This window comes from Oncorhynchus clarkii, chromosome 25 (assembly GCF_045791955.1).
Source record: "Oncorhynchus clarkii lewisi isolate Uvic-CL-2024 chromosome 25, UVic_Ocla_1.0, whole genome shotgun sequence".
Lineage (NCBI taxonomy): Eukaryota > Metazoa > Chordata > Actinopteri > Salmoniformes > Salmonidae > Oncorhynchus > Oncorhynchus clarkii.
In genome coordinates, this window is record NC_092171.1 from 11,493,258 (window position 1) to 11,512,423 (window position 19,166).

A 19,166-nucleotide genomic window follows, 5' to 3' on the forward strand; every position below is an offset into this window, starting at 1 on the left:
CTACAAAGCATTACATGGATTTGCTCCTACCTCTCTCTCCGAATTGGTCCTGCCGTACATACCTACACCTACACTACGGTCACAAGATCCAGGCTTTTTGGAGGCAGGGCTTTCTCCTACAGAGCTCCATTTTTATGGAATGGTCTGCCGATCCATGTGAGAGACGCAGACTCTGTCTCGATCTTTAAGTCTTTACTGAAGACTGATCTCTTCAGTAGGTCCTACGATTGAGGAGTGTGAAGGTGAACGGCAAGGCACTGGAGTGACAAACCACCCTTGCTGTCTCTGCCTGGCTGGCTCGCCTCGCTCCACTGGGATTTCTGCCTCTGACCCTATAATGGGGGCTGAGTCACTGGCTTGCTCGCGCTCTCCCATGCCGTCCCTAGGAGGTGTGTATCACGTCGTGCCAGGCTTTTCGCTATACTCGACCTGGTTGTGTCACTGCCTTTCTGTCCTCGGGCTCATGCGATGGGGGAGATCTTTGTGGGCTATATTCTGTTGAAATCCCTTTGGTGGTGTGGAGTCTGTGCTTTGGCAAAGTGGGTGAGGTTATATCCTGCCTGGTTGGCCCTGTCCGGGGGTAACTTTGGACGGGGCCACAGTGTCCCCTGACCCCCCTGTCTCGGTCTCTAGCATCTATGCTGCTATAGTCTGCCAGGGGTGTAGGGTCAGTCTGTCATATCTGGTGTAATTCTCCTGTCTTATCTGGTGTTCCGTGTGATCTTAGGTATGCTCCCTCTAATTCTCCCATCTCTCTCTCACTCCCTCCCGGAAGACCTGAGGCTTAGGAACATGCCTCAGGGCTACCTGGCCTGACTACTCCTGGCTGTCCCCATCCCCAGTCCATCTGGTCGTGCTGATGATCCAGTTTCTGCTGTTCTGCCTGTGGCTATGGAACCCTGACCTGTTCATCAGTCATGCTACCTTGTCCCAGACCTGCTGTTTAGTCTCTCTCTCTCTCTCTCTGTCTCTCTGTCTGTCTCTCTCACTCACTCACTCACTCACTCACTCACTCACTCACTCACTCACTCACTCACTCACTCACTCACTCACTCACTCACACAACTGACATTTCCTCCTGACTTGCTGTACCCTCTATAACCACTGTGATTATTATTTGACCCTGCAGGTCATCTATGAACGTTTGAACATCTTGAAGAACCATCTGGCCTTACTGGCCATGTACTCCTATAGTCTCCACCCGGAACGGCCAGAAGAGGACTGGCCATGTACTCCTATAATCTTCACCTATAATCTTCAGCCCGGCACGGCCAGAACCACCCCTCAGAGCCTGGTTCCTCTCTAGGTTTCTTTCTAGGTTTTGTCCTTTCTAAGGAGTTTTACCTAGTCACTGTGCTAAAATAACCGCATTGCTTGCTCTGGGGTTTCAGGCTTGGTTTCTGTATAAGCACTGCTAACTTAAAAAGGGGTTTCTAAATCAATTTGATTGATTATCCGTGAGAAGAAAAAAAATCACTTTTGCTTTTAAGCCTATTAATTGATGGAAGTACCCGTCGTGTGTAAATACATTTGGCCGGTCATGCTTATTGGTCTATGGGTTCATTTGCATAATTTAGTGGAATTAAATTGGCGTGTGTATATTCGTTATGTATCGTATTTATCGCAAACGCACAGCATACAGGTCCAGAGCCTTTGAGTCGACAATCGATCAGACAGCGCTTTAATAAGCCCAATCACTGCGCAACAATTCGAAATGCAATCGTGTGTTAAAAAAAAGTTTGGACGGCCACGATTAAAAAAGAGCTACGATTTCTAGGCCTATTTCTCAACTGGTAGCCTAATTGAAGCGCGCTTCCCATTCGCCATTCAAACGCATAGGCAATGGAAGGAAGGCTTCATCAGTACGTCACACACCAATTTGCATTGAGCTGGAGGCAGAATGCATTTTGAAAATATAGCTATGTAGCTACTTAATGGTTTGAAACCTGAATGTTTCACTACATATTGTGAGGCATGTTTTACGTTGCTTCAAAGTAGCCAGGCAAAGTCCGACCATATCCGCGGAGGCAATTATTTTATAAAAGACTTCCACATGCCTTTGAAACCAGTAGTCTCTCTCTCAGCTTCTATTGGTTATCAAATTTGAAGCACGTTGGCTAGGAAAAACTCCCTAGAAAGGACAAAACCTAGGAAGAAACCTAGAAAGGAACCAGGCTATGAGGGGTGGCCAGTCCTCTTCTGACTGTGCCGGGTGGAGATTATAACAGAACATGGCCAAGATGTTCAAATGTTCATAAATGACCAGCATGGTCCAATAATAGGTCTGCGACAGGTAGCACGTACGGTGAACAGGTCAGGATTCCATAGCCGCAGGCAGAACAGTTGAAACTGGAGCAGCAGCACGGCCAGGTGGACTGGGGACAGCAAGGAGTCATCATGCCAGGCAGTCCTGAGGCATGGTCCTAGGGCTCAGGTCTTCCGAGAGAGAGAAAGAAAGAGAGAATTAGAGAGAGCATAGTTAAATTCACACAGGACACCAGATAAGACAGGAGAAGTACTCCAGATATAACAAACTGACCCTAACCCCCCGACTACTGCAGCATAAATACTGGAGGCTGAGACAGGAGGGGTCAGGAGACACTGTGGCCCCATCCGATGATACCCCCGGACAGGGCCAAACAGGAAGGATATAACCCCACCCACTTTGCCAAAGCACAGCCCCCACACCACTAGAGGGATATCTTCAACCACCAACTTACCATCCTGAGACAAGGCCGAGTATAGCCCACAAAGATCTCTGCCACGGCACAACCCAAGGGAGGGCGCCAACCCAGACAGGAAGATCACATCAGTGACTCAACCCACTCAAGTGACGCACCCCTCCTAGGGACGGCATGAAAGAGCACCAGTAAGCCAGTCACTCAAATCAAATCAAATTTTATTTGTCACATACACATGGTTAGCAAATGTTAATGCGAGTGTAGCGAAATGCTTGTGCTTCTAGCTCCGACAATGCAGTAATAACCAACAAGTAATCTAACTAACAATTCCAAAACTACTGTCTTATACACAGTGTAAGGGGATAAAGAATATGTACATAAGGATATATGAATGAGTGATGGTACAGAGCAGCATAGGCAGGATACAGTAGATGGTATCGAGAACAGTATATACATGAGGTGAGTATGTAAACAAAGTGGCTAGTGATACATGTATTACATAAGGATGCAGTCGATGATATAGAGTACAGTATATACGTATGCATATGAGATTAATAATGTAGGGTAAGTAACATTATATAAGGTAGCATTGTTTAAAGTGGCTAGTGATATATTTACATCATTTCCCATCAATTCCCATTATTAAAGTGGCTGGAGTTGAGTCAGTGTCAGTGTCAGTGTGTTGGCAGCAGCCACTCAATGTTAGTGGTGGCTGTTTAACAGTCTGATGGCCTTGAGATAGAAGCTGTTTTTCAGTCTCTCGGTCCCAGCTTTGATGCACCTGTACTGACCTCGCCTTCTGGATGATAGCGGGGTGAACAGGCAGTGGTTCGGGTGGTTGATGTCCTTGATGATCTTTATGGCCTTCCTGTAACATCGGGTGGTGTAGGTGTCCTGGAGGGCAGGTAGTTTGCCCCCGGTGATGCGTTGTGCAGACCTCACTACCCTCTGGAGAGCCTTACGGTTGTGGGCGGAGCAGTTGCCGTACCAGGCGGTGATACAGCCCACCAGGATGCTCTCGATTGTGCATCTGTAGAAGTTTGTGAGTGCTTTTGGTGACAAACCGAATTTCTTCAGCCTCCTGAGGTTGAAGAGGCGCTGCTGCGCCTTCTTCACGATGCTGTCTGTGTGAGTGGACCAATTCAGTTTGTCTGTGATGTGTATGCCGAGGAACTTAAAACTTGCTACCATCTCCACTACTGTTCCATCGATGTGGATAGGGGGGTGTTCCCTCTGCTGTTTCCTGAAGTCCACAATCATCTCCTTAGTTTTGTTGACGTTGAGTGTGAGGTTATTTTCCTGACACCACACTCCGAGGGCCCTCACCTCCTCCCTGTAGGCCGTCTCGTCGTTGTTGGTAATCAAACTGTTGTGTCGTCCGCAAACTTGATGATTGAGTTGGAGGCGTGCGTGGCCACGCAGTCATGGGTGAACAGGGAGTACAGGAGAGGGCTCAGAACGCACCCTTGTGGGGCCCCAGTGTTGAGGATCAGCGGGGAGGAGATGTTGTTGCCTACCCTCACCACCTGGGGGCGGCCCGTCAGGAAGTCCAGTACCCAGTTGCACAGGGCGGGGTTGAGACCCAGGGTCTCGAGCTTGATGACGAGCTTGGAGGGTACTGTGGTGTTGAATGCCGAGCTGTAGTCGATGAACAGCATTCTCACATAGGTATTCCTCTTGTACAGATGGGTTAGGGCAGTGTGCAGTGTGGTTGAGATTGCATCGTCTGTGGACCTATTTGGGCGGTAAGCAAATTGGAGTGGGTCTAGGGTGTCGGGTAGGGTGGAGGTGATATGGTCCTTGACTAGTCTCTCAAAGCACTTCATGATGACGGAAGTGAGTGCTACGGGGCGGTAGTCGTTTAGCTCAGTTACCTTAGCTTTCTTGGGGACAGGAACAATGGTGGCCCTCTTGAAGCATGTGGGAACAGCAGACTGGTATAGGGATTGATTGAATATGTCCGTAAACACACCGGCCAGCTGGTCTGCGCATGCTCTGAGTGCGCGGCTGGGGATGCCGTCTGGGCCTGCAGCCTTGCGAGGGTTAACACGTTTAAATGTCTTACTCACCTCGGCTGCAGTGAAGGAGAGTCCGCATGTTTTCGTTGCAGGCCGTGTCAGTGGCACTGTATTGTCCTCAAAGCGGGCAAAAAAGTTATTTAGTCTGCCTGGGAGCAGGACATCCTGGTCCGTGACTGGGCTGGATTTCTTCTTGTAGTCCGTGATTGACTGTAGACCCTGCCACATGCCTCGTGTCTGAGCCGTTGAATTGAGATTCTACTTTGTCTCTGTACTGACGCTTAGCTTGTTTGATAGCCTTGCGGAGGGAATAGCTGCACTGTTTGTATTCGGTCATGTTACCAGTCACCTTTCCCTGATTAAAAGCAGTGGTTTGCGCTTTCAGTTTCACGCGAATGCTGCCATCAATCCACGGTTTCTGGTTAGGGAATGTTTTATTCGTTGCTATGGGAACGACATCTTTAACGCACGTTCTAATGAACTCGCACACCGAATCAGCGTATTCGTCAATATTGTTATCTGACGCAATACGAAACATGTCCCAGTCCACGTGATGGAAGCAGTCTTGGAGTGTGGAGTCAGCTTGGTCGGACCAGCGTTGGACAGACCTCAGCGTGGGAGCCTCTTGTTTTAGTTTCTGTCTGTAGGCAGGGATCAACAAAATGGAGTCATGGTCAGCTTTTCCGAAAGGAGGGCGGGGCAGGGCCTTATATGCGTCGCGGAAGTTAGAGTAACAATGATCCAAGGTTTTTCCACCCCTGGTTGCGCAATCGATATGCTGATCAAATTTAGGGAGTCTTGTTTTCAGATTAGCTTTGTTAAAATCCCCAGCTACAATGAATACAGCCTCCGGATAAATGGATTCCAGTTTGCAAAGAGTCAAAAAAAGTTTGTTCAGAGCCATCGATGTGTCTGCTTGGGGGGGGGGATATATACGGCTGTGATTATAATCGAAGAGAATTCTCTTGGTAGATAATGCGGTCTACATTTGATTGTGAGGAATTCTAAATCAGGTGAACAGAAGGATTTGAGTTCCTGTATGTTTCTTTCATCACACCATGTCTCGTTAGCCATAAGGCATACGCCCCCGCCCCTCTTCTTACCAGAAAGATGTTTGTTTCTGTCGGCGCGATGCGTGGAGAAACCCGCTGGCTGCACCGCCTCCGATAGCGTCTCTCCAGTGAGCCATGTTTCCGTGAAGCAAAGAACGTTACAGTCTCTGATGTCCCTCTGGAATGCTACCCTTGCTCGGATTTCATCAACCTTGTTGTCAAGAGACTGGACATTGGCGAGAAGAATGCTAGGGAGTGGTGCACGATGTGCCCGTCTCCGGAGTCTGACCAGAAGACCGCCTCGTTTCCCTCTTTTTCGGAGTCATATTTTTGGGTCGCTGCATGGGATCCATTCCGTTGTCCTGGGTGAAAGGCAGAACACAGGATCCGCGTCGCGAAAAACATATTCTTGGTCGTACTGATGGTGAGTTGACGCTGATCTTATATTCAGTAGTTCTTCTCGACTGTATGTAATGAAACCTAAGATGACCTGGTGTACTAATGTAAGAAATAACACGTAAAAAAACAAAACACTGCATAGTTTCCTAGGAACGCGAAGCGAGGCGGCCATCTCTGTCGGCGCCGGAAGTAGACTCAGCCCCTGTAATAGGGCAAGAGGCAGAGAATCCCAGTGGAAAGAGGGGAACCGGCCAGGCAGAGACAGCAAGGGTGGTTCGTTGCTCCAGAACCTTTCCGTTCACCTTCACACTCCTGGGCCAGACTACACTCAATCATATGACCCACTAAAGAGATGAGTCTTCAGTAAAGACTTAAAGGTTGAGACCGAGTTTGCGTCTCTTACATGGGTAGGCAGACCATTCCATAAAAATGGAGCTCTATAAGAGAAAGCCCTGCCTCCAGCTGTTTGCTTAGAAATTCTAGGGACAATTAGGAGGCCTGCGTCTTGTGACCGTAGCGTACGTGTAGGTATGTACGGCAGGACCAAATCAAAGAGGTAGGTAGGAGCAAGCCTATGTAATGCTTCGTAGGTTAGCAGTAAAACCTTGAAATCAGCCCTTGCCTCGATAGGAAGCCAGTGTAGGGAGGCTAGCACTGGAGTAATAGGATCAAATTTTGGGGTTCTAGTCAGGATTCTAGCAGCCGTATTTAGCACTAACTGAAGTTTATTTATTGCTTTATCCGGGTAGACGGAAAGTAGAGCACTGCAGTAGTCTAACCTAGAAGTAACAAAAGCATGGATTCATTTTTCTGCATAATTTTTGGAAAGTTTCAGATTTTTGCAATGTTACGTAGATGGAAAAAAGCTGTCCTTGAAACAGTCTTGATATGTTCTTCAAAAGAGAGATCAGAGATCCACTTTCCTTCAGTGTCCAGTAGCCAAAAGGCACAATCCTAGTCATATTAGCAATCCATAGTTCTTGCATCTTTAGATTTCCCCTCTTTCTAAATTTCTCATTTCGACAGTGGTGTTTTCCCGCTAAATGTATTATGAAACAAACATTCGGGCGGTGCCCATTGCTGCGCTTATAATGTGAAGAAATAATCATTTTGCAACATTTTAAGCTAAATGTTCTGATCTGTTGCATCAGAATCATTGCTTTTTAACTTTGTTATTTACTGTAGCCTGTTTCTATTGGTTGAACGTATTTGGGATCTATTGTCCCACAAATGTCCCAGAGCCTGTTTGGTATAGGCCATTTTTTTCTCGACAAGATGACCAATATAATAGGTTAACTTTTCTACTATGGGGATAGTAGATTGATATAGGCTTGGGATTTGCTGTTCGTTACTCATCTTGTTGGCTGAGGAAAAGTACATGTGGAAAGTGAATCTAAACATCATCAAAGTGCACATTGGAATTCGGTAAGAAGGACATACATAGTTGCATCCTAGACTTGCATGTTCTGTTAATATGAATTACCATAATCTACATGTGATTGATATTTCTGTCACTCTGAGCAGCGTGGGTAGACGCCCTAATCAGGTTACGCACCCAATGCATTATGGGTCCGGTACATTTCTCAAATGTCTGGTAAATTAAAATGCTGCCGGTCAAATGTCCGGCGCAACATTTTCATGACGGAAACCCTGCTTGACACATCTCAACACACACATCCCCCTAGCAAAGTGTCCAGTGTTGCTGAGACACGCGACATATCCTGCCCCTGCCGTCAGCGGCGGGAGACCCTGTGGCGTGCCGCCTTGTTTATCTCATTCTGGGCAAAGTGTTCTCTCATTTGCCTCGTTTCCAGGCAATTGGTGTGTGTGTGTGTGTGTGTGTGTGTGCGCGCGTGCTGCTGGGCTGTGGCTGCTGGGAACAGAGCTAATAAAAAACCCTGATCCATGAAAGGCCTTGAGCAAAGACACACTCAATTACCTAATGCCTGGGGCCGACCACACTGCTGCTGCCACAGCCCACTCATTTACGTATGCATCCCCGCAGGTGTGTGTGTGTGGAATTTGACTGTGGCCAGGGTGATTGTGTGTGTGTGTGTGTGTGTGTGTGTGTGTGTGTGTGTGTGTGTGTGTGTGTGTGTGTGTGTGTGTGCGTGTGCGTGCGTGTGTGCGTGCGTGCGTGCGTGCGCATTTGCGCGTGAGAGAGTGCATGGATTTATTAAATTGCTGTCAGGTTTGACAAATGTGTATAGCTGAAGTTGGGAGGTTGTGTTAGAGTGCTCTCCATGTGTAAAAGCGAGTGTTGTTTCTTAAACTGAGGCTGTGTGTGTCTTCAGATATTGAACAGATTCATATCTCAAATAACAACATAGTCAAAAAGATAGCAGGATGTCCAACAACAAAAAAGGTTGACTTGAATCATACACAATGCACAGAGGATGATGTGAGAGGAACAGGAATTCCCAGCGGGAAAACACACGCACAAAGAAAACAACATTGGTACCTGTTTCCCCTGCAGGTTCTCCTGGTGTTCCTCTCTGAAGTGTTTGGTCCCGTAGGGGACAGGCTGGAAGGAAGAGGAGGTGTGGAGCATCCTCTCATAACTCCTGTTCTGATGGGCCTTAGAGAACGGCTGGAACCTGGAGAGAAGGAGAGGAGAGGACCTATGAAGTCTCATGTCAACAACGTCGACAATAATGTCATGAGGTATCTACTTGTTTCGATAGATTCCAGTGCACCTTCAAGACAATATACAGTCCGATCTCTGTAAACCGAAGCCCCATCTCTAAGACAATTCCTAGACACAACATTCAGTATGGGCCTCCGATTCGATCCCACCTCCCTCCATCCCTCCCTCCATGATGGCAGGCTCCTCTCTTCATCTCCATCCCAGTCTGATATTACATGAGTGCCTGCTGGTCCAGTCTAACGATGCAGGCCTTGTCTCATGTCTCTCTGCTTTGGACCACACAGTGGAAATGACCCAGGAAACACACCATCACTACTCAATTTGAACACACACACACACACACACACGTCTGATTTCCATCCAAATTCCCCCCACACACTCAAAGAGCCTCTACAGCAGGGTTGGGCAATTCCAGTCCTCGGGGGCCTTATTGGTGTCAGAGTTTTGCCCCAGCTAACACACCTGACCCCAATAATCACCTAATCATGATCTTCAGTTTAGAATGCAATTTGATTAATGAGCTGTGTTCGCTAGGGATGGAGAAAAAGTGGGACACCAAATCAGGCCCCCGAGGACTGGAGTTGCCCACCCCTGCTCTATAGTGTGTTTCTGCAGCCAAATGGGACTTTTTGTCTGCAGAGCTTATCACTACATATAAGAGTTAGGTGTGTGTGTGGTTGTTTTTCGTTGTTTGCTGGTGTTCAAGGTAAATCGCTACTGCTGAGGAGGAAAGCCAGCTGTTAATTTCCGTCAGGTTGATTTTGTAAATTACACCCCAGACACATTGCTTGGGGGAATATGTATCCTGTGCACTAGGTGTGTGCGTGTGTGTCGGGGGGTGGGGGTCAACTTGAGTACATCACTAAACAAACAAACAAACAAAAAAGCTACCTAGGCGCTACCCAGCTAGCACATAACATTCTGAGAACCATATGTTTCTTAGAGCTTGGTGAGAGTGTGGTTGTCCTATGGTTATTTTGCAAACATCTTTCCCACGAAGTTCTGGGAATCGTGCATGATACTTTTTGGTGGTTTCAGTAATTCAGCATATTGTTTCGTACAGGTTTCCTCATGGTTCTGTTTAAAGTACGGAATCGTTACAGAACGCAGACACCACAATTGGAAGCATCAGGGAGTTTTTTGTTTTTTTGTTGGAGATGTTGGGTCCCGCTGCCGAAGCAACCGGGGATGCCTCAGCTGGCTTGTCAGGCTCCCATGCCTCAGCTGGCTTGTCAGGCTCCCATGCCTCAGCTGGCTTGTCAGGCTCCCATGCCTCAGCTGGCTTGTCAGGCTCCCATGCCTCAGCTGGCTCGAGAGGCTCATAAGCCTCGGTTGGCTCGACAGGCTCCCACGTCACCCCTCAGCCGACGTCTAATCATTACACACACCTGTCACCATCGTTAGTCGCACCAGCGCTTCACCGGACTCACCTGGACTCCATTACTCACTGTTGCCCCTAGAGGTCAGTTTCCACATCATCTTCCGACATCCTCAGACATGGATGGACACCAAATACTGACTTTTATTACAGGTGACCTGCCTGCCATCCTGGTGGCGCAGTGTACTAATTCTATGGATAAAGAGCAGAAGTTCAAAGGTTTGAATCTCACTGACGAAGTGCCAGAATAAAAAAAGAAATGGGTTTGCATGATTAATACCTAAGCAAATTAATTTCCAAGTGTCCTATCTGAGCTCAAGGCAGTTAACCTAAACTAACAATTTTATTCAACATTTTATTGAAAAATGTTCTCAGGGAACCATAGTAAAACGTTCTTAGAACCTGCCTGCAACCTAAAAATGTATGTTCCTAGAACAGGCAAAATAATCACTTCCGTTCTCAGAACGTTTAAAAACGTTACCGGTCAGGGAACTTATGGCTTCGTTCCCAGAACCAATGGGAAACCAAAATCTTACATTCCCACAACTGTCAAGGAACCAAATGTGCTAGCTGGGTTTGTATTAAAACCCTACTCAATAGATACGCTTTCCACATTGAGTTTTTTTTGTTGAGTTGGCGTATGTATAGTAGCGTTCGCGTATGTATAGTGGGCTCACAAGTGGCACAGCGGTCTAAGGCACTGTATCTCAGTGCTAGAGGCGTCACCCTGGTTCGATTCCAGTCTATATCACAACCGGCTGTGATTGGGAGTTCCATAGGGCGGCGCACAATTGGCCCAGCGTCATCCAGGTTAGGGTTTGGCCGGGGTAGGCCGTCATTGTAAATAAGAATTTGTTCTTAAATGGCTTGCCTAGTTAAATAAAATAGCACTTACATTAACATCTCAGGCTGTGTGGAAATTGTGTTTGCCAATAATATAATGCATGTAGCAAATAAATAATCAGCATCTATCACTAGTCTGATGTATTCAAGAGCTAGTGAACTCATTTCCTACTATACATAGTTATAGAGAGACAAGGAAGAGAGAGGGACGTGTACACCACACAAGGTGGCATGACAAACCTGGAATTGGTCAGTTTAAGCGATGGTCCTGCATGGCGCCCACGCACGTGCACACACACGTCTACACACAAACACAAACAAGGCGGCAAAGACACTCTGTGGCCACCAGAGACCCTACAAGACAGATTACCCAGCAGTCCGAGCTAATGTGCACATGGGAGGGACATCAGCGGCGTGATATTAATGTGGCCCCAATGTCCCAGGCTGCACTGGGCCCGGGCATGCCTCGCCTCGCCGGCTGGTTCCACTCACGGCTCTTATTGCCTCCCGATTGCCTTTTAATAGGCTAGTTTTTATTCATTCAGGGCTATTAAGGAAAGTTTGACTCCTCACCAGGGATCTTTGGGCTGAGGCCGAGCTGCCGGGCCCGGTGACAACACACACATACACATTTACACACACACAGGCACACACACATGGGCATATGAGCACAGACACTGCCACCAAAAACCATGAGGGTGAGGAGAGAGAGAGAGAGAGAGAGAGAGAGAGAGAGAGAGAGAGAGAGAAAGGGAGGAGCAGGGGGAGGTTGTTGAGTTGATCAGTCTCCCGTGTCCGTGTGTGACTACATAAGCTGTGTGGTTTCAGTCAACTGAGACAGATGTGTGTGAGTGCGTGCGTGTGTGCGTGCAGACTGTGCTGTTTAAGTCAACTGAGACAGACGTGTGTGTGTGTGTGTGTGTGTGTGTGTGTGTGTGTGTGTGTGTGTGTGTGTGTGTGTGTGTGTGTGTGTGTGTGTGTGTGTGTGTGTGTGTGTGTGTGTGTGTGTGTGTGCGTGCAGACTGTGCTGTTTAAGTCAACTGAGACAGACGTGTGTGTGTGTGTGTGTGTGTGTGTGTGTGTGTGTGTGCGCGCGTGTGTGTGTGTGTGTGTGTGTGCGTGCAGACTGTGTTGTTTCAGTCAACTGAGACTGATAATGTGCCTGTTAAACCTGGACTCAGATGCTTTAGGCTGTGTGTGACCAGGGTACGGAAGGACTGCATCACTTTCTTTCTCACATCTCCAGTCTCTTTGTCTTCTCTGGGTCTAGGCAGAGCTCACTTGTCCTGTACTATAGCTTGAATTCAGTAGTCTTCATTTGGTAACATCCTGTTCAATAAGTGGCCATATGTATACACTCCCATCTGAGCATGTACTGAAGACAATGACCCACTAGCATTAGTGAAGCGTTTTTTTGTCATGAATCTTGTTCTGGGGGAGGCTCTGCAGAGTGGTCACTAGCTTAAATTCATCAAAAAACTTAGCTCATTAACAGTGAACCTTTTCTGTGGGAAACATAGGGCAATTCTAGGTATTGTGGCATATTTTGGTTAAACTATCCCCAATTCAATGGAATTGCAAACCCTCTGCATGCACAATGCATTCTTCCATCACATGTGCAGTGCACTCTTCCATCACATGTACAGCTGATTCTCAAGATCTTGCACACTAATGAGATGCTATTGAGCCCACACTACTATACTGTCTGAGCCAAGGACTACATGCTTTCTGGTAAGTTTTGATTACAATACTGGGTCGGGTGAATATATTTTATATGACCTACATGATTTTTTGTTAACTAGTAAATAGTAGCTTACAGCAAAGTGTGTTTAAATCATTTTTAACTTAACAATTTATGCTAGTTGCTACCATGTGGGTTTTAGCTTGCTTGAGCCTGTTAACTGAGGAGTGTTAATTCACCTGTTTCCATACATGTTTCATTTTAACACATTTATCTCACAAAGGAGTTGTTTAATCTAACTGCTTAACTATTTATCTGTACATGGAATTGTATTTATTTTTTTTGACTCATTTTTTCAAATTTTTACAGGAAAATGCCACGTGTACTATCTGATGTGTGAAGACATTTCACTGCAGCGAATGTATAAGGAAAAGCTGTGTACTTTTGCAAATACTATGCCAAATCATATGTGAAGAATGCAACAAAGATGCAGAATCATCTGGCCAAGTGCCTAAAAGTTCCCTCAGCGCTCACAACAAGCAACCTCTGACAAAAGTCCCTCTACTTCTAATTTGAGGTGAAAATGATGAATCAGCCACCCTATCGATAGCAACAGCTCACGGTCCTCCTGGAATCAGAAGTTTTTTTTGACTTTTTTGACTCTCCTGCAACCCGCCTCACCCAATGTAGCTATTTTTTCCTAAAGTATTTATATTTACTTCGGATCCGGAACCCCTCAACTGAAGCTAGCCAGCTAACTACCAGCTATCAGTCAGCAAACCATTGCTAGCGGTCTTCAGCTAACCGGTCATCAGCTAACCTTTAGCTCGGAAAGCTCTCGCCAGTTCGAACAACGCGACTCTAACCAGAGCATAACGGACCTATTATTATTTTTTTATCCCCGGATTCCCACCGCTAACGGAACATTTTCAGCTGGATCTTCATAACTAGCTAACTAGCTAACCGCAAGATTACTCCTGGCTAGCGTTTCCACCCACTTAGCTTGAAGCTAGCCCGGCCAGAGCTCCTGTGCTACCACCGAAGCATACTCCTGGGCTACAATATCTGGACCCACGACCAGTCTATCGATGTCACCGCATGAAGAGGCATAAACAGACTCGCTCCATCGCGACGCCCCCCAAAGGCTAACTTTCTAGCCCTTGCTATCTCCTTGCTTGCTAATTCGGCCTGCAAACTGCTAGCTTGTTTAGCCCCGGTCCGCTAACTGCTACCTTGTTTAGCCCCGGTCCGCTAACTGCTACCTTGTTTAGCCCCGGCCTACTAACTGTTAGTTTGTTAGCACAGGCCTGCTAACCGTCTGAATCGCCGCATCCCAAACACTCACTGGACCCATATTTACTTTCAATCTCTTTTCGATTTTTATTTTGTTTATACCTTCCGGTAACCTGCCTCACCCAATGTGATACGGAATCGTTATTATTTTTAATTTTTAGAACACACTCAAGAACCTCCAGAAGCTAACCAGCTAACTAGCTACAAGCTATTCAGTCATTGTCAGCCACTGCTAGCGGCTTTTACCTTTAACCTTCTGCACAGCCAGCCAGTTTTTTAACCTGGATAATACTCGCCAGTCCAGCTTCCCTGCCCCATCCACCGCTGCCCCCTGGACACTGATCACTTGGCTACATAGCTGATGCATGCTGGACTGTCCATTAATCACGGTACTCCATTCTGCTTGTTTATGTTTTATCTGTCGGCCCCAGCCGCACTCAGGCTCTGTGTGTAGTTAATCCGACCCTCCCTGCCTAGTCAACGCCATTTTACCTGCTGTTGTTGTGCTAGCTGATTAGCTGTGGTTGTCTCACCTACTGTTTTAGCTACTGTTTTAGCTAGCTCTCCCAATTCAACACCTGTGATTGCTGTATGCCTCGCTGTATGTCTCTCTCAAATGTCAATATGCCTTGTATACTGTTGTTCAGGTTAGTTATCATTGTTTTAGTTTACAATGGAGCCCCTAGTTCCACTCTTCATACCCCTGATACCTCCTTTGTCCCACCTCCCACACATGCGGTGACCTCACCCATTACAACCAGCATGTCCAGTGATACAACCTCTCTCATCATCACCCAGTGCCTGGGCTTACCTCCGCTGTACCCGCACCCCACCATACCCCTGTCTGCGCATTATGCCCTGAATATATTCTACCATGCCCAGAAATCTGCTTCTTTTATTCTCTGTCCCCAACGCTCTAGGCGACCAGTTTTGATAGCCTTTAGCCGCACCCTCATTCTACTCCTCCTCTGTTCCGCGGGTGATGTGGAGGTAAACCCAGGCCCTGCATGTCCCCAGGCACCCTCATTTGTTGACTTCTGTGATCGAAAAAGCCTTGGTTTCATGCATGTCAACATCAGAAGCCTCCTCCCTAAGTTTGTTTTACTCACTGCTTTAGCACACTCTGCTAACCCTGATGTCCTTGCCGTATCTGAATCCTGGCTCAGGAAGGCTACCAAAAATTCTGAGATTTCCATACCCAACTATAACATTTACCGTCAAGATAGAACTGCCAAAAGGGGAGGAGTTGCAGTCTACTGCAGAGATAGCCTGCAAAGTAATGTCATACTTTCCAGGTCCATACCCAAACAGTTCGAACTACTAATTTTGAAAATTAGTCTCTCCAGAAGTCTCTCACTGTTGCCGCCTGCTACCGACCCCCCTCAGCTCCCAGCTGTGCCCTGGACACCATTTGTGAATTGATCGCCCCCCATCTAGCTTCAGAGTTTGTTCTGTTAGGTGACCTAAACTGGGATATGCTTAACACCCCGGCAGTCCTACAATCTAAGCTAGATGCCCTCAATCTCACACAAATCATCAAGGAACCCACCAGGTACAACCCTAAATCTGTAAACAAGGGCACCCTCATAGACGTCATCCTGACCAACTGGCCCTCCAAATACACCTCCGCTGTCTTCAACCAGGATCTCAGCGATCACTGCCTCACGCTCCCTAAAACACTTCTGTGAGCAGGCCTTTCTAATCGACCTGGCCCGGGTATCCTGGAAGGACATTGACCTCATCCCGTCAGTTGAGGATGCCTGGTCATTCTTCAAAAGTAACTTCCTCACCATTTTAGATAAGCATGCTCCGTTCAAAAAATGCAGAACTAAGAACAGATATAGCCCTTGGTTCACTCCAGACCTGACTGCCCTCGACCAGCACAAAAACATCCTGTGGCGGACTGCAATAGCATCGAATAGTCCCCACGATATGCAACTGTTCAGGGAAGTCAGGAACCAATACACGCAGTCAGTCAGGAAAGCTAAGGCCAGCTTCTTCAGGCAGAAGTTTGCATCCTGTAGCTCCAACTCCAAAAAGTTCTGGGACACTGTGAAGTCCATGGAGAACAAGAGCACCTCCTCCCATCTGCCCACTGCACTGAGGCTAGGTAACACGGTCACCACCGATAAATCCATGATTATCGAAAACTTCAACAAGCATTTCTCAACGGCTGGCCATGCCTTCCGCCTGGCTACTCCAACCTCGGCCAACAGCTCCGCCCCCCCCGCAGCTACTCACTCAAGCCTCTCCAGGTTCTCCTTTACCCAAATCCAGATAGCAGATGTTCTGAAAGAGCTGCAAAACCTGGACCCGTACAAATCTGCTGGGCTTGACAATATGGACCCTCTATTTCTGAAACTATCCGCCGCCATTGTCGCAACTCCTATTACCAGCCTGTTCAACCTCTCTTTCATATCGTCTGAGATCCCCAAGGATTGGAAATCTGCCGCAGTCATCCCCCTCTTCAAAGGGGGAGACACCCTGGACCCAAACTGTTACAGACCTATATCCATCCTGCCCTGCCTATCTAAGGTCTTCGAAAGCCAAGTCAACAAACAGGTCACTGACCATCTCGAATCCCACCGTACCTTCTCCGCTGTGCAATCTGGTTTCCGAGCCGGTCACGGATGCACCTCAGCCACGCTCAAGGTATTAAACGATATCATAACCGCATCGATAAAAGACAGTACTGTGCAGCCGTCTTCATCGACCTTGCCAAGGCTTTCGACTCTGTCAATCACCATATTCTTATCGGCAGACTTAGTAGCCTCGGTTTTTCGGATGACTGCCTTGCCTGGTTTACCAATTACTTTGCAGACAGAGTTCAGTATGTCAAATCGGAGGGCATGCTGTCCGGTCCTCTGGCAGTCTCTATGGGGGTGCCACAGGGTTCAATCCTCGGGCCGACTCTTTTCTCTGTATATATCAATGATGTTGCTCTTGCTGCGGGCGATTCCCTGATCCACCTCTACGCAGACGACACCATTCTATATACTTCCGGCCCGTCCTTGGACAGTGCTATCTAACCTCCAAACGAGCTTCAATGCCATACAACACTCCTTCCGTGGCCTCCAACTGCTCTTAAACGCTAGTAAAACCAAATGCATGCTTTTCAACCGTTCGCTGCCTGCACCCGCACGCCTGACCAGCATCACCACCCTGGATGGTTCCGAGCTTGAATATGTGGACATCTATAAGTACCTAGGTGTCTGGCTAGACTGCAAACTCTCCTTCCAGACTCATATCAAACATCTCCAATCGAAAATCAAATCAAGAGTCGGCTTTCTATTCCGCAACAAAGCCTCCTTCACTCACGCCGCTAAACTTACCCTAGTAAAACTGACTATCCTACCGATCCTCGACTTTGGCGATGTCATCTACAAAATTGCTTCCAACACTCTACTCAGCAAACTGGATGCAGTTTATCACAGTGTCACTAAAGCACCTTATACCACCCACCACTGCGACTTGTATGCTCTAGTCGGCTGGCCCTCGCTACATATTCGTCGCCAGACCCACTGGCTCCAGGTCATCTACAAGTCCATGCTAGGTAAAGCTCCGCCTTATCTCAGTTCACTGGTCACGATGGCAACACTCATCCGTAGCACGCGCTCCAGCAGGTGTATCTCACTGATCATCCCTAAAGCCAACACCTCATTTGGCCGCCTTTCGTTCCAGTTCTCTGCTGCCTGTGACTGGAACGAATTGCAAAAATCGCTGAAGTTGGAGACTTTTATCTCCCTCACCAACTTCAAACATCTGCTATCTGAGCAGCTATCTGAGCAGCTAACCGAGCGCTGCAGCTGTACATAGTCTATCGGTAAACAGCCCACCCATTTTTACCTACCTCATCCCCATACTGTTTTTATTTATTTACTTTTCTGCTCTTTTGCACACCAATATCTCTACCTGTACATGACCATCTGATCATTTATCACTCCAGTGTTGTTAATCTGCAAAATTGTAATTATTTGCCTACCTCCTCATGCCTTTTGCACACAATGTATATAGACTCCCCTTTTTTTTCTACTGTGTTACTGACTTGTTAATTGTTTACTCCATGTGTAACTCTGTGTTGTCTGTTCACACTGCTATGCTTTATCTTGGCCAGGTCGCAGTTGCAAATGAGAACTTGTTCTCAACTAGCCTACCTGGTTAAATAAAGGTGAAATAAAAAAATATATAAAAAATATTTTAAAAAGTAGTCAGAGAAATGCTGATGAATGTCTTTCTCGAGCTGTGTATGCAACTGGTTCACATCTGATGCTCACAGGCAATGTGTATTGGAAGAGATTTCTGAATGTTCTTCGCCCAGCATACACCCCTCCAACCAGACATGTTTTATCTACTCATTTGCTGGATGCAGAGTTCAACAGAGTTCAAGTGAACGTCAAGCAAATCATAGAGAAAGCAGACTGTATTGCAATCATCTCTGAAGGGTGGTCGAATGTTTGTTGGCAATGAATAATTAACTATATCATCTCCACCCCTCAACCAGTATTCTACAAGAGCACAGACATACCGGTCTCTTCAATGCAGACGAGCTGAAGGCCCAAGTATGCTGGCAAGAGCATCCTGTTTGGTGTAGAGATCAACAAGGTCTATGGTGTCATCACTACCGTGTCTCGCCACCTTGGCCTGGATGAGGGCAAGGTTCTTGGCAGTCTGGCGAAGTACACTTCCAAGCAAGGGCTTTGGCATGGAGATGCAATATGGCAGTCGTGCCAACATATCTCATCAGCCACCTGGTGGAAGGGACTTTGTGGATCTGAGGCTCTTTCCCCTGTTGCCTCCATCCTCCAAATCCCACCAACATCAGCCGCATCAGAGCGCAACATGCCCTTGTTTGGGAACACACACACCCAAGCACGCAACAGGCTGACCAATACAAGGTTTGAAAAATTGGTGGCCATCCGGGCAAATTTGAGGCTTTTTGAGCCTGACAACGAGCCATCCTCAACAAGGTTGGAAAGTGACAGTGAAGATGAGGCCTCATAGTCTGATGTTCAAGAGGTGGACATTGAGGAGGTCCAGGGAGAAGACATTGAAGCCTCAGAGGAAGATAACCAAAGCTTTAGTTTCTTGAGTATCATATTACAGATGTATGTTGAAAATGTTTTTGGGAGATGTGATGGATCATTGAGGATCATTCAATATTCCCTTTATGTTGT

At 47.1% G+C, this 19,166-nt stretch overlaps 1 protein-coding gene across 3 annotated transcripts in view; it reads right to left on the reverse strand.

Moving 5' to 3' along the window:
* The window catches only part of LOC139383907 (spermatogenesis associated 17), a 60,668-nt gene that overhangs the window by 22,360 nt on the left and 19,142 nt on the right, over window positions 1-19,166 (reverse strand). For all 3 annotated transcript variants that reach the window (XM_071128513.1, XM_071128511.1, XM_071128512.1), the window contains one exon: window positions 8,612-8,747. In XM_071128513.1, the coding sequence (XP_070984614.1) occupies window positions 8,612-8,747 (136 nt within the window). The remainder of the gene's footprint in view (window positions 1-8,611; window positions 8,748-19,166) is intronic.